This window comes from Seriola lalandi, unplaced genomic scaffold (assembly GCF_002814215.2).
Source record: "Seriola lalandi dorsalis isolate HSWRI2012SDOR001 ecotype SW California unplaced genomic scaffold, Sedor1 jcf7180002054522, whole genome shotgun sequence".
Taxonomy (NCBI): Eukaryota; Metazoa; Chordata; class Actinopteri; order Carangiformes; family Carangidae; genus Seriola; species Seriola lalandi.
The window spans coordinates 1,960,211-1,973,537 of record NW_019525075.1 but is presented as its reverse complement, the minus strand read 5'-3'; the positions used below and the strand labels follow the sequence as shown (position 1 = coordinate 1,973,537).

General features: G+C 40.2%; 1 protein-coding gene across 2 annotated transcripts; it reads right to left on the bottom strand.

Annotated features, from left to right (window-relative positions):
- Positions 1-159: 159 nt before the first annotated feature.
- On the bottom strand, positions 160-12,536 carry LOC111660762 (protein polybromo-1-like). 2 transcript variants are annotated; one of them, XM_023414152.2, is made up of 30 exons: positions 12,450-12,536; positions 11,971-12,140; positions 11,738-11,835; positions 11,426-11,573; positions 10,911-11,060; positions 10,517-10,633; positions 10,200-10,268; positions 10,011-10,109; positions 9,846-9,931; positions 9,624-9,715; positions 9,323-9,539; positions 9,002-9,143; positions 8,742-8,827; positions 8,307-8,586; positions 8,091-8,193; positions 6,900-7,539; positions 6,509-6,729; positions 6,220-6,411; positions 5,817-5,974; positions 5,480-5,722; positions 4,799-4,944; positions 4,519-4,676; positions 3,976-4,159; positions 3,671-3,878; positions 3,362-3,560; positions 3,125-3,280; positions 2,131-2,292; positions 1,677-1,741; positions 1,142-1,355; positions 160-588 (listed from the first exon to the last, which is right to left on the bottom strand). In XM_023414152.2, the coding sequence occupies exons 2-30, from the start codon at positions 12,112-12,114 to the stop codon at positions 425-427; spliced, it is 4,941 nt and encodes a 1,646-aa protein (XP_023269920.1). In that variant the 5' UTR covers positions 12,115-12,140; positions 12,450-12,536; the 3' UTR covers positions 160-424. The 2 variants fall into 2 exon arrangements, with proteins under 2 accessions (XP_023269920.1, XP_087032176.1); XM_087176050.1 differs by lacking the exon at positions 2,131-2,292.
- Positions 12,537-13,327: the final 791 nt, after the last annotated feature.

Here is a 13,327-nt window from a genome sequence, read left to right as displayed (position 1 = left end):
TCTCTTCGGGAAGTGACATCCACAGAGAGGAAGTACTTTCAAAATAAAGCAGGACTGGGTGGACAGTGAAGAGGTACCTAGCAGTTCATTTTATCATAAGTGAGCAAGCACAAGCACAAATACATTTAAATAATTTAAAACTAAAACCAACAGTATAAATAGGGTAATTGGGAATTTATTTTGGAAGAATCAATAAGCAAAAAAACACTGGTTTTACAGCACAATTAATCCAAATGGTGTAAAAAAAAATCAAAATGCACACACGAATAACTATTAAGCTCATTATGTTAGCTAATAAATATAAAATTGATCATGATTCACTATAAAATATTGCTTCTATTGTCTATAATCCTTCCTAAACTCCATAGCTTGAGGATAAGAGCAGTGAGACAGCTGGTTATAGTGGTTTGAGTGTCCTAAGGGGTTACAGGTTGTATGCCTGACAGATGTTCAGAGAGTCTCTCAGCATCAGGTCACGCAGGCGCCACAGTGCATCCGCCATGGTGGTGTGGGCTCCTTTGCTCTTTAGCCAGTGAGCTGGCAGTCTGCTCTCCTGCTCTTTGGTCAGGTGAGCATCTCGCCTTTGAGCTGTTATGGAAACACAGGATTCATGATTGAAGTACATTTTTAAACAAATAATGGCAAATAATGGTTACTTTTGTCAGCACAATGATTTTCTTTCTTTTTTTTTTTTTTAAAGACAAAAACAAGAGGAATTGAGCTCACCAACATGCTATGAGAAACACAATATATGCTTACTAAGAAAATTAAAGCAGTTCCTTCCTGATATATAATCTTAACAAACCTGTTTCCATAATTTTACTGTTCTTGATTTATATGTGAACGGTAATCACATCATCGGTATCAAACACTTACACATCAACATATTTGTCTTGAATGAAGAATATGACTAACTAAAAATATGAATTTAGTATTTCAACAACCAATACGTTAAAGTTTATTTATGAAAAAAAATGTATATAAAAAGTGAAAGATAAATGACACACTGAAATCTAACAAGGTCACATGTGGTGTAAATAAAGTTTCTGTTCTGTCAATATTATGTTGAAAAGAACCCTTGTGCACACACATACACAGAGGCACTTAGTAAAATCGAAAAAGACCACTTAAGGTACACCACCTTTAAGTGTTTGGTCCCACTTGCTGACAGTGGTAGACTCTGAATTCAAGCCCTCAATGTATTTCAGGTAGGCCTCTGAGTGGAGCACCCGCTGGGTCTTTGGTGGTGGAGCCACAAACATTGGAGTGGTGGGCTGCAGGTGTGAGGGCTGGCCTAACTGGCCCTGTCCTGGATATGGAGGAGGAGCATGCTGTCCTGGGCTGAACATCCCAGGCTAAAATCAAACAATGACAATAAACGTATTAGCACATGGATAACATGTGGAATATTGATTTATACAAAATGTATAAATATGCATGATATAAACTGTAATAATAATAATGATGATAATAATAATAATAATAATAATAATAACTAGCCATGAGGCTTTTCTTTTCTCATCTTATCATCTTTACTCCTTCTTGTAACATTCCATCAGTGAAAACACAGCGGCTGCTGGACTGACGCAGAATGCCAGTTATGATTAATTATGTAGGGAACAAAATGAACCCAACTAAAACCTTTATGGCTGAGTATTTTCTGGACAGGGGCTCACCTGTTGCATAAAGTTTCCTTGTGCAGGACTTCCTGCCATGCCATTCATACCAGCACCCATCATACCTGTTAAATGACAATATTTAGTTTCTGTGCATTTAGTAACTGTGGTAAACTCAACAGAAGCTGGTTTGCTTTGTGTTAAGATGTACAACGTTTTTCAATGACTTGTTTCAAAGTCTTTGAATATCAATTGAATGTTAGTTGAATATCAGTTGAATGTTAGTTGTTTGGTATCAGTTTTCACATGCATTATATATCTGTGAATGTGTATATGGATGTATATTAGGTCTGTGATGTGAGAACACTTTGAAAGAAGTTGTTGTAGACCAGAGAGCTTTGACTGATCAGTGAGTGGATCAGGCTGTGCAGCCTGTGGACCAGGTAAACCCCTCCAGCAGGAGAGACACGATTGGATGTGACTGAGCAGGTGTGGCTAGGACAGCGGTCCTTACCCTGATGAGGCATGCCAGGGTACCCAGGCATACCTTGCTGTAGATGGTGAGGAGACAGGTGGGGCCCCCCTGCAGGGTGAGGTGGCATTGGGGCCACACTCAACAAGCCCTCATGGGGGCCCTGCATGGGCATGTAAGGTGGGCCGTAAACTCCCATCATGCCTTGGGGAAGAAGGCGAGGAGAGGACAACAACATATCCATGCATAAGTGACATGCAGCCAACTCTAAAATAACATGCACTACTACTGCACACAGTGGCCTCTTTCACGCATGCACCTCAAGCTATAAATGCTCTAGTAATTTTCAGTGTCTGATTTGTTTTTCCATGTTTGCTCATGAGTAGTTAGATGTCTCAAAATATGTAACTACAACTCTAGTGGAAATAGAATCAGGAATATCCCTATGTGAAGCTTGCAAAATAATGATGATGATGTAATAATAACTGTATATGTAATCGTGATACGATTTGATACTATTTAAATCAATAATTTGGGTAGACTGAAAATGACCTTCTGTTGCATTCTTTTGTTTTCCTGCTGTGCCGACTTAAAAAAGACAAAAAAAAAAACAAAACAAAACAAACATGCATACGGTATGCAATACGAGGAGTGTGAATGATAAAAAAGCACTGCATCGACCGAATCAAGAAACGTTAAAGGTTCAGTGTGTGAAAGAGGCAGGCAATACAAATGGGTCTGAGAATGTTAGCAGGCAAAACAAGCATGAAAGTAAAATGAATATCTAAAAAGTTATTCATCGTTAAAAATAATCATGCAGTCAATGTCATGCAATTTCAGATATGAAGCTAGTGATAATAGAACTATAAACATAAAGTATGAAACAGCAGCAAAAAAAGAAAAAACTCAAATGTAGTTTTGAGATAAATAAGTTTAAAATGGTTAGAAAATTAGAGGATTACACTCTTTAACAGTCCAGCCTCATTTCCCTGCTGCCTTGTGGTCAAACACTCGTGCTGTCTCTGAGAGGGGTTACCTGACACAGGTGTCATGGTCTGGTTTATCATTCCCATAGTGCTAGGCGAAGGCACCACCCCCATCAGTGCCCCTACAGGGGTACCTGCTCTAGGGGACGCTTGCTTCTGGGGTGGCCTCTCACGTTCTTGTTGCTCCACTATTTTGGCTGCACGTTCTGCAAAATACCAAAAAATGTAAGTCTTGACATCAGCTCACATCAAAAGGACTTCCACACCCATGTAGCGCTTCTTCTCACCTTCATACTCCGCTTTCTTGGATGCTTCCAGGTTCCTCCACTCGGTGCCCACAAGTCGACTCAGCTCCCCAAAGGAGTAATCTGGGTGTCGAGCTTTGATGACTGCTCGCATTTCACTGCTGAATAAGATGTAGCCACTCATGTTGATCTTTCTCTTGGCCCCTTCCTTCTTTGATAAGCCCTTCACTTTAGGAGTGGACTTCATGAAAAACACAAGAATGGAAGTTAGAAAAACAAACATAGTTTGTGTTTTTGTTTGAAGATATTGGACAGAAGATTTGAACTTGTTTGGATAACGTATTTTGGTACCTGAGAGGGTGTGTATGGTATGTTGTCCATATCGCTTACAATTGGCGTTTGCATTTGAGGCATAGAAGGCGTTTCTGGAGCCTCCTCCTCGTCATCCATATCCTCTATATCATCATCTGCATCCTCCATGTCTGCCAGTTTAACCTCAAGCTCATCTATCTTCTTGTCCAAAACGGGTGAGGCTTCCTTCTGTGGCACAATCAGTTTCCTGCGGAAGATTCCAGTGCAAGAAAAAACAGAAATTCAGACGGGGCAAGAATTTGAAACCTTTAAATCTGAATAAGTGCACTGCTTCCCTGACTAACTTGAAATAGTAGATCTCATCCTCAACCACTTTGGCGGAGTATGAGAAGCGTTTTAGACCCTTGAACTTTTTCATCTGTTTCTCGGTCTCAATGTAGCGGCTCTCGCACAGCAGGATGTCTTCTTCTGAAACCTCGGTAGGTCTGCATGACAGGTATTCCTTAAAGGAGGAAACCATACATTTGCCTGGAGAGCAGAGAGGAAGGATAAAACTGGTTTGTTGATAAAACTGTTCACAAATGTCAAAATTCAAATTAGTATGAAAGTATTCAAATTCAATTCAAAGCAGTATGAGGGCACAAATTCTCACGTAAAAGTAGCAGCTGTAATATCACTTAAAAAGGACAGGGGAAATGAAATGTTGGAATATTTGTGAAATATGTTTATTCACTTTCTGGTGTAGAGTTGTTTTAGGGTAAAAACAACAGTTTCACACTAGCGCTAAATAGTTGTGATAAGCAGAACTGATCAATGATTTAAGTGCATTACATGAAAGATGCACCGGCTCACTGTGATGTGTGAGAGCAAGTTCTTAGAAGCAATACCTATGACACAGGTCATGGGCAAGGTCTCCTCCAGGTGGCTCAGAAACACTTCTCTCTTGTAGAACATCTTTGTGGGCTCGTGCTCCGTTTCCTCAGGATGAATGAAGATGGGTCCAAAGAAGAAAGTAGTTCCATTCTGCAACCACAGCTTCTCTATCCTGCAGCCATGTTATCAAAAGTTAATAATATATATAATAATTATATTGCACCGTTGTCACATTAGACCGCATTTCAATAAGAGGCCTTTTTACACTAGGGAGCAAAATATACTTTCACGCACCTGGCAACCCGGGGCTTTGACAGACCATGTGACTGGATGTAAACACAGTCTCCCACTTTATACCAAATGTTGTTGTAGCGTAACTGTTCAAAGTGCTGACAGCCAGGCTCAGCTCCACTCATCTCCATAGGGACATCCTCTCTCTCCTAAATGAATAAATAAGCAGACACAGAGGACCCAGGTGTTTGTTTATATTGTGACAAACAAACTTTTATACTTGGAATTACCTTTTCCCATGCTACCAGGTGCTTAGTCAAGACATGCCTACAACCAATTTAGGTGTTACTTCATCTCCTCCTTTTGCTTAGCAACAATACACTCTAGATTTTATTTAAATTTCCATTTACACCTGGACTCCAGTCTTATCCTTTACTGGGGGGGTTAGTTTCCTGATTCTGCTGGCCTTTTGGGATTAAGCCAAAGGTAGCTCAATACTAAAGTCTCCTGTCACCCCCATTATCTGTGCCTATAATTTGTCTTTGTTGTCTTTTATTTGCTGCTAAATGACCCAGTTTCAAAGTAAAATTAACAGGCTCTCACAGGATTAAGAGCGTCTCAGAGAGACTATAAGGCAGTATTTAGCACAAATTCCTCTTGTCAAAGACATAAAGTAATCCATCATAACTTGAACACAGTATGTATTGACATGTTCAAACCCTCAAATCAACAATTTCACATTACCTTGTCCACAAAACTGCTGCTTTCTGCATATGAAATTGTCAGCCTGTCTTGGTCAGGCTTGGCAAACATGGAGGCTACGCGGACAACAGGCAGAGGCAGCTCCCGTGACATTAATTTCACAGAGCTCTCGGGCATGGCCCATATCTTGATCTTTTTGAAGGACTTGTTCCTGGCAGCGTAGCGGGATTCACAGACATACACATCCTCAGCTCTGTAGCCCTCAGGTTGCATTTTGAAATAATCCTACAGGAACCAAAAAAAAAAAGTTAAGATTGTTTTAGTGTCAAGTCTCGTGTCAAATTAAATAAAAAATTTCCTAAATGTGGTTCATTCTTACCTTCACAAACATGACCACACATTTTCCCAGGACTTTACTGATGGACGCCTTGTTGTAGTAGTCGCTCTTGAAGACCTCTTTTTCCAGAAACTTGCGGGTGGCCAGGTGGAAGGTTTCACTGGGCCTGTAGAACCAGCAACCATACAGCCACTTCTCACCTTCAAACACAAAAACAAGCAAAGACTCAGGTCAAGACAATAAACATCCGACATTTTTTTGGGGTAATTTGCAAACATCAATATTTATTCAGTAAAAAAAAACACTATCTAAAAGCAGTTGAAGACCATTTTTTAAAATTAATTCTGCCAACTATTTTTGATTACAGTGTGTCATAAAAAAAGTACATTTGCTATTAATAACATACAATAATATAAATTTGCCAAACAAGTGTTGAGTGTGTTACCTGCTTCATCCTCCCACAGACGTTCAATACAGACAATGTGTGGCTTCAGGTTTGGCTCAGATGGCTCCACATAGACGAAGTCCCCCACGTGGTAGGTGCTGTTTTCAAAGCTGCAGTTCTGGCTGTACACGCGCTCTGTCTCTGACTCCGACTGCCACGATTCTCCTGGCAGGTCCTCCACTTTACCACCGTCTTTGGGCAAGAATATGTGTAATAATGTCAAATGAATACCAGATCAACAGTTTGGCTTATTCCTGAAAACTGCATATTATGCCAACAGTTCACATACCTTTATTTTCCTTCTCCTCTTCTTCTTTCTTTTGCTTGTCCTCTTCGATCTCTTTGGGAATTTTTTCCCTCTTTTCCTGCTCCACGTCGCTGTGCAGGTGTTTAAATGTGAAGTTGAGCGCAGAGGACAGTAGAATCTCTCCGTTCTTGCATAGCTCATCCCTGATCTTAATGAAAAACTGTTGCAGCTCCACTGCATCCTCAAATATCTCTGAGTCAGTCCTGGAAATGTACAAAACAGGCATTAAAAATAGATTTTTCTTTTGTGAGAACATGAGAACGTTTTTTGTACTTATCGGATAACAAAACAGAGCCATTCATTTTATTGACATAGCCTCAAACTACTTTACATGTAAACAACACACAGTCTTTTCAAAAATCACTTTGTATACCTGTGAAGCCTCCGTGCTTTCTCCAGCACTTCAAACATGTGTTCCTGGAAAACATCCAGTCTCCTGTAGCGTCCTCGGTCCACGTTCATCCTGATGACATCAAAGTTAAGTGGTGACTTCTCAGGGGCAGCTGGATCCACAGCAGGAATCTCTGCCAGTGAGTCACTGTAGCATCGACCCTCTTCATCCTGGTGGCCCAGCACAGACACAAACAGGTTCCTGATCAGCTCTCGTACCAGCGGCCCTACAGCAGGAGGCCCAGAGTCCTCGCCTCCCTCCTGCTGCTTACGTGTCTCCAGCAGCACCCGATGCAACACCAGAGCATCCCGATAGATCAGAGACTCGGGCTCATTGTATATGCAGGCATTGTTGAACATGAGAGCAAAGTCCTCCACCAGGGCTTCAACGTCTTGGTAACGACCAGCCGCCATATGGCTTCGCAAGCGCTCCATATCAATGGGCCTCTTGATGGTAGCGTAGTAGTCAGGCAACTCGGCACGAGAGGGCAGACGGAGGAAGATTGTGCTCAGACGCCGTCCTCGGCGATCAGTGAAGTTTCGCACAGCATCGTAGAGCTCATTCAACCTCTGCTGGAGAGGGGTGAGGTATTTGGATTTCTTTGGAGAAACGCCACTCTTTCCTAGATATGGAAAAAAAAATACACTTAGAATTCAAATGAATGTAAAACCAAAATAAAGCTGAAGAACAGTGTTACCATCAGCAACATGAAAGCACTCGATGCAGCACAGGCCTAAGAGCTATTAATCTCTCAACTCGCCTTTGTTTTCACGGTTGCCATTGTGCAGGGTGTATGGCAAAACAAGGATGAGCAAAGTCTGAGTTGATGCTGCAGCGAGGACAAAGACCATGGGATCACCAAACAAAGGATTTCTCCACTGTTGTGATCCTGAATGGGTCCTACAATACTCTGTGTTTGTGTCTAAAAAGTCAAGATATAGGCACGACTGAAAAATTAAAGGTCGGCCGGCTGGCACTACAAAAGAGAAAGGGGTCAAAGGGTTTCCAAATCTACATGTTTGCTGTGGAGGCAGCATCAAAGTCTCTGCTCGTTCATTTTTATACCAAAATGAAAATTGAAGTGCTACATTTTAGAAAATTGTCATCAGTAATTTAAGTGTACCCATTTTTTAGTAAATGAGCTGTAAAAACACTTGATATGATCAAACTTACTTAGTTTCAGTTTTGGAGATCCCACGTCCTCTTCTTCAGGAGGTCCTAACTCCTTTCGCTTGTCCTTCAGTATCTTCTCCAGAACATCAGCATCATTATACACCTGTTTGGAATTTGGGTTTAAGAGTTTAGTTCATGGCAAGATTGTTGTGCATGCAGTAATAGCAAAAAATGAAAAGCTGTATATTTTATCCCTGAGAGATTCACACTGTCTACCTGAGATCCTTCCTCGTTGTAATGTCTGGCGTTACGGAACATCAGCTTCATGTCTTCCATCAGAGCTTCCTCTGTGGCATAGCGCTCATTGCGGACGTTGTGCTCGATGGTCTTCAGGTCCATTGGTTCGAGGATGACATTATAGTAGTCAGGGTAGTCCTTTTTGGATGGTTTAACCATAAAAAGGTCACAGAGCCGTCGATTGGTGCCCGCCTCCCTGGCCTCTGTCACCGAAGCGTATAGGGCTTTCATTCGGTTCTTTTTGACATTTTTCTTGTGGCTTAAAAAAATTAGAAGTATAAGAAGAATAGGCATGAATGGCAATACAGAGTAAGTGAATGCAAGAACATAAAAAATAACTCTTTAAGGGTGATGTAGGTTATTGTGTTGTAATAAAGCAATAGGTAATTTTAGGAAAATGAAAAACTGTTATACCTTTTCCTCTTGACGCTCCCTGCATCAGATGACAGAATGCTGTCTCCGTCCTCATCATCTCTCCTTAAAAGGTCCCTTCTTTTTGCCTGTACAGACAAGAGACAGACAGATGGATACAGTACTTCCACATACACTTGCTTGTCTATCCATGCCTGCAAGATGCCCTCATGGTCTGTTTCAAACTAGGTCTTTTTCTTGACCTAACTGTGGAGTGAAAACATCTTTCAGCAAACCTGACACAATAATTCAGAACTAATTACCTGCATGATCTGCTGGAGCCTGAAGGCCCGTTTGTAAATGCTTGAGTTAGGCATGTTGTAGCGCTTTGCGTTCTCAAACATCAGATTGAGGTCAGTCTCCATCTGGTCCACACTTTCATACTCCCCGTTCTTCATCTTTGCCCTAAAAAGAAACAAACATTTTAAACACTTGAGCTCATTCCTGCACTAGAGAATCTTTAAATGTGACCTCATACCACACCAGCAGGTGAAATAAAAATTTTAACAATTTTTTTTAAACTATCCCCCATTTTTCCTTTTAACACAGTGCTGATGAAACATATTGGAATAACTGTGCCTTACCTGATCTGCTGCAGAGCAATGGGCTGTTTTATCTGCTGGTAATAATCGGGATATTCCCTGCGCGAGGGCAGTTGCTGGAAAGGTTCTGAGAAGACCTGGCCCTGGTTATTCCTGGCGCCCCTCACAGCTTCATACAGCTGAAAGATCGGGTTGCTCATCTCCATACTAGAACTCTGACTCTCAGCCTCTGACTCTCCCTCATCGTAGCACACGGAGCCTGCAAACATTTACATGGTAAATTGGTTAGCTGTTACGCAAACACAAAGTAACTTTCTCTGCTGCCCAAAGCAAGGACACTTACCAGAGAGAACAGGGTCGTCCTCACTCTCTGAACCGTAGTGAAGAGCCACGCTGACACCAGAAAGCCGATCCCCCTGGCCAGACCTGCGATTTCTGAATAGCAACAGTAAAGACACATTGCACATGCCATGTAGATCTTGAAAGGACCCTTTTTTGTGTCACGGAATAATCTTCTCTTATTTGAGATGAAAAACTGTACATTGAATCTATTTTTGTTTAATACCTGATGCGAAGACTAGATTTTGTGGGTTCGGCGTGTTCAAGTTCGGTCTTCCGCTGGATGAAGACTTTCTTTATGGTGTTAGCATCCTACACGGTAAGATAGCCATTGTTAATATTTGAGATATTAAATCTTATTTAAAATTTTGAATTTAAAAAAAGTGTTTACCTTAAAAACCTGAGATCCTGGTTCATTGTACGTTTTGGCATTTTTGGCCATCAGGTCAATGTCCTTGGCCATTGCGTTGACACCTTTATAGTATCCAATCTATGCAAATAAAATAAGTTAGTGTTGGTTTGAATAAAACATCATGAAGTTCTGAATTCTGTGAATTCCATCAGCAAGTCAGTTTACTACCTGTATTCTTTGAGCAATCGTTCGCAAATCTATTGGCTCCTTTATAATGGCATAGTAGTCTGGGTAATGCTAGAAAAGAGACAAATTCAGAGTGTTAAAATAAAGAACATGACTGCTGACTAGTTGAATGATACCACCGAAAAACAATGAGGCTCTACACTACTAAAATGTTAGATTAGAAACAAAATCTGAATAGAGTGATGCTTTCTTAATGGGTCATATATTGTGTGTGTTGTTGCTAGAGGGCTGAAAATGTCAAAAATGTGAAACAATTTCAGGGGCATCATTTGAAGTCTAAAGACTATACGAGGACTTACCACTTTGGAAGGCAGTTTCTGGAACAGTTCACTGACCAGACGCCCTGAGGGATCAGCGTGGGACACTATAGCCTCCAAGAGTTGCTCCAACACCTCCTTCAAACTGCCAGTTGAGGTCTAAAAGATAAATATGCAAAACTAAGGTCTCCAGTAGGATGTCAGTTCCTTGTTATTCAATATAACAAACACTAATTTTCTACAAAATGCACATTAGAAGCATATCAACCTACAAAAACACTGAAAATACGTGTTTCATTCATTAAAAAAAAGGAACTGGACTTATTTTTTTATTCCATTTCCTAATATGTTACACACATAAATTATGCAAATAAGTGAAAATAATACAGTCAGACAAGGCAACTTAACATTACATCTCATTAGTATCATCACTCACCTCATCCTCAGCTGACATTCCTGGATTATCCATCATATCGTCACCATCTTCATCATCCTCATCTCCATCTCCAGGCTGCACAAACTCATTCCTTGTTTGCAAATACACCTCCCACAGCTTGCATGCAGCATGATACTCCTCACTGTCACTCTGAATTGTTGAACATGAAAAAGAATAGAGACTCAATTAAGACTGTCAGCGGGATGTTCTTATACAAATCTGAAAACAAAATCAAATTTTCTTATGCAACACTGAATATGACTAGTTTGCTGGTATTATTAATTTCCTTAATAAATCCTTACTAAAACATTATTAACAGTTATTATATATTTATTAATAGTTGAATCAGAAAAACTGTACTTTCACCCAATGAAATGCACAACAGTCACATTGCACTGTTTAAATAACAGTTTTTGATAACAACTCTGATAAGCTCAATAGTCATTTTAATCTTATACAAAGTACTTTTAAGTAAAATAAAAAGGTTTGGAGTAGAAGTTCTCTTTCTTCCATACCTTGTAGAATAATTTGGCATTGTTGAACATGAGCTGGAAATCTGCAGTAAGCTGCTCCACATCACTGTAATCTTCTGACTTCAGTTTATACTGAATTTTTGTCATATCAATTGGCTGAGTCACCACGTCATAATAATCAGGCTGATTCCTGAAAAAGCACAAGAAAGAACAAACATCATTATATTATCCTACTATATTTACTATATTTAACACAATACCCACCCATATGCAATGTAGTCATTTATGTAATGGTGGGTATTCACGTTACAACTGCAATGTTTATCTCAATAACCATATTCCATGCAACCCTACCTTCTCTTTGGTACCCTTTGAAAAACTTCACAAAGTTGCCTCCCTTGATCATCCTTGTGGTCCCTGACAGCGTTGAACAACTCATGGCATACAGCGATCTGGGAAGGCAAAAGACTAATAAGAGATCGCAACTACCTTGTTATGTTTACAAATGCGCACATGGGGAGAAGGAGAAGATCCCACATCACCGATATCACGCATTTAAGTCATACAATAAATGGACGTGCAATTACCATATCTACAGGAGGAACATTGGAGGTTCTTCTCCTTTTCCTGCCACTTCCAGGAGTAGAAGAGGAGGTATCATCGAGGTCTCCCCCTCCGCTGACACTGCTGGAGGGTGAAGTTGCTCTTCTCCTCTTGGAGCTCGCAGACATCGCTTAACAACAAGCTAGCCCGCTAGCTACAAAAACAACAAAATAAGTTAATCTTACTATGGATTTTGATCCGATTTAGACGCAATTAATAAAAAAGTTAAAGAAAACATCGGCAGACCCCTGGTCATTCATAACAAGAGAACAAGAGTGAACTGGAGCGTTAAATGTATGAAACAAAGCAAACAGACAAGCTGCTGTTAGCACGTTATCCTAGCTGGTTTGTCGCTTTCATATCAAAACAGCCAATCTAAATATGATAAAGTAACCAAAAACAACACATGCAACCTATGATAAATAAACAAAGGAGTTGACTTTTAAAAAAGACAAACTCGTACCCAAAACGCAGCAAAGTTTGCCGTAGTTCCCTGAGCAAAAAATGTGTAACGGCTACTTGGCTAGCTACTGTTGTTTGAAAACTCCTGCCCGGAAGAGAAGTAGAGCGCCACATGAGACAGTGCTGCACCCTAGAGTTTCGGGGGGGGATTTGCACCCAATAGTTTGTGCCTGCCATAGACAGTAGATGTACCAATAGACGATTTAAAAATAGACCAATGTATTTTTAATTGTAATACTAATATTAGTGGGCCTACAATAGTAGGCCTAGTTTTTAGACAGTAGTGTAAGTCTGTGTCTGAGGAAGAATTGTGGCCAATCAAACCCTGTAACACTTCAGCTCAGGCAAGTTTATTTGTTTAACACATGTAAAAAATGCATGTGCTTTACACGAAACAAAAAAGCATTTAGAAAATAGACAACACAGGAAACACAATATAAAACGACGTGCATAAATTGTATTTAAAAACAGAAAGTAACAAAATATAGCCTATTTTAGCCCTGAATCATTCAGTGCTTTATGAACCAACAAAAAATAAAAATGAATTATTTCACAAATAGGATGCCAGGAAGTTTCAGCAACAACAATAATAATACCTTTATTTATTAAGCACTTTCAAAAACAAGTTTACAAAGTGCTTAAGAGAAGAAGAAAAAAAGCAGAGTGCACAGCATAAACTGAAGTTAGTGCTAAATTTACATAAGAAATACATAGTTCATAAGAGAAATTCTGTGTATAGCATGATTGACATTTAACTGGCCGGGCTCCACCCCTCACACACCTCTGGTGGATTTTAGGAAAGATTAGACCTTTAATACCTTGCAAACTGCCTAAAGCCTTTTGGTTTGAGAGGTACTCATCCTCGTTCATTCTAGGACA

Excerpts from the sequence above, each read along its gene's own strand:
- LOC111660762 (XM_023414152.2), bottom strand. The coding sequence starts at position 12,114 with ATGTCTGCGAGCTCCAAGAGGAGAAGAGCAACTTCACCCTCCAGCAGT. Across the intron at positions 7,540-8,090 it reads ATCTCCAAAACTGAAACTAA|GAAAGAGTGGCGTTTCTCCA; the intron begins GTAAGTTTGATC and ends TTCCATATCTAG. Across the intron at positions 4,160-4,518 it reads GCCCATGACCTGTGTCATAG|GCAAATGTATGGTTTCCTCC; the intron begins GTATTGCTTCTA and ends TCTGCTCTCCAG.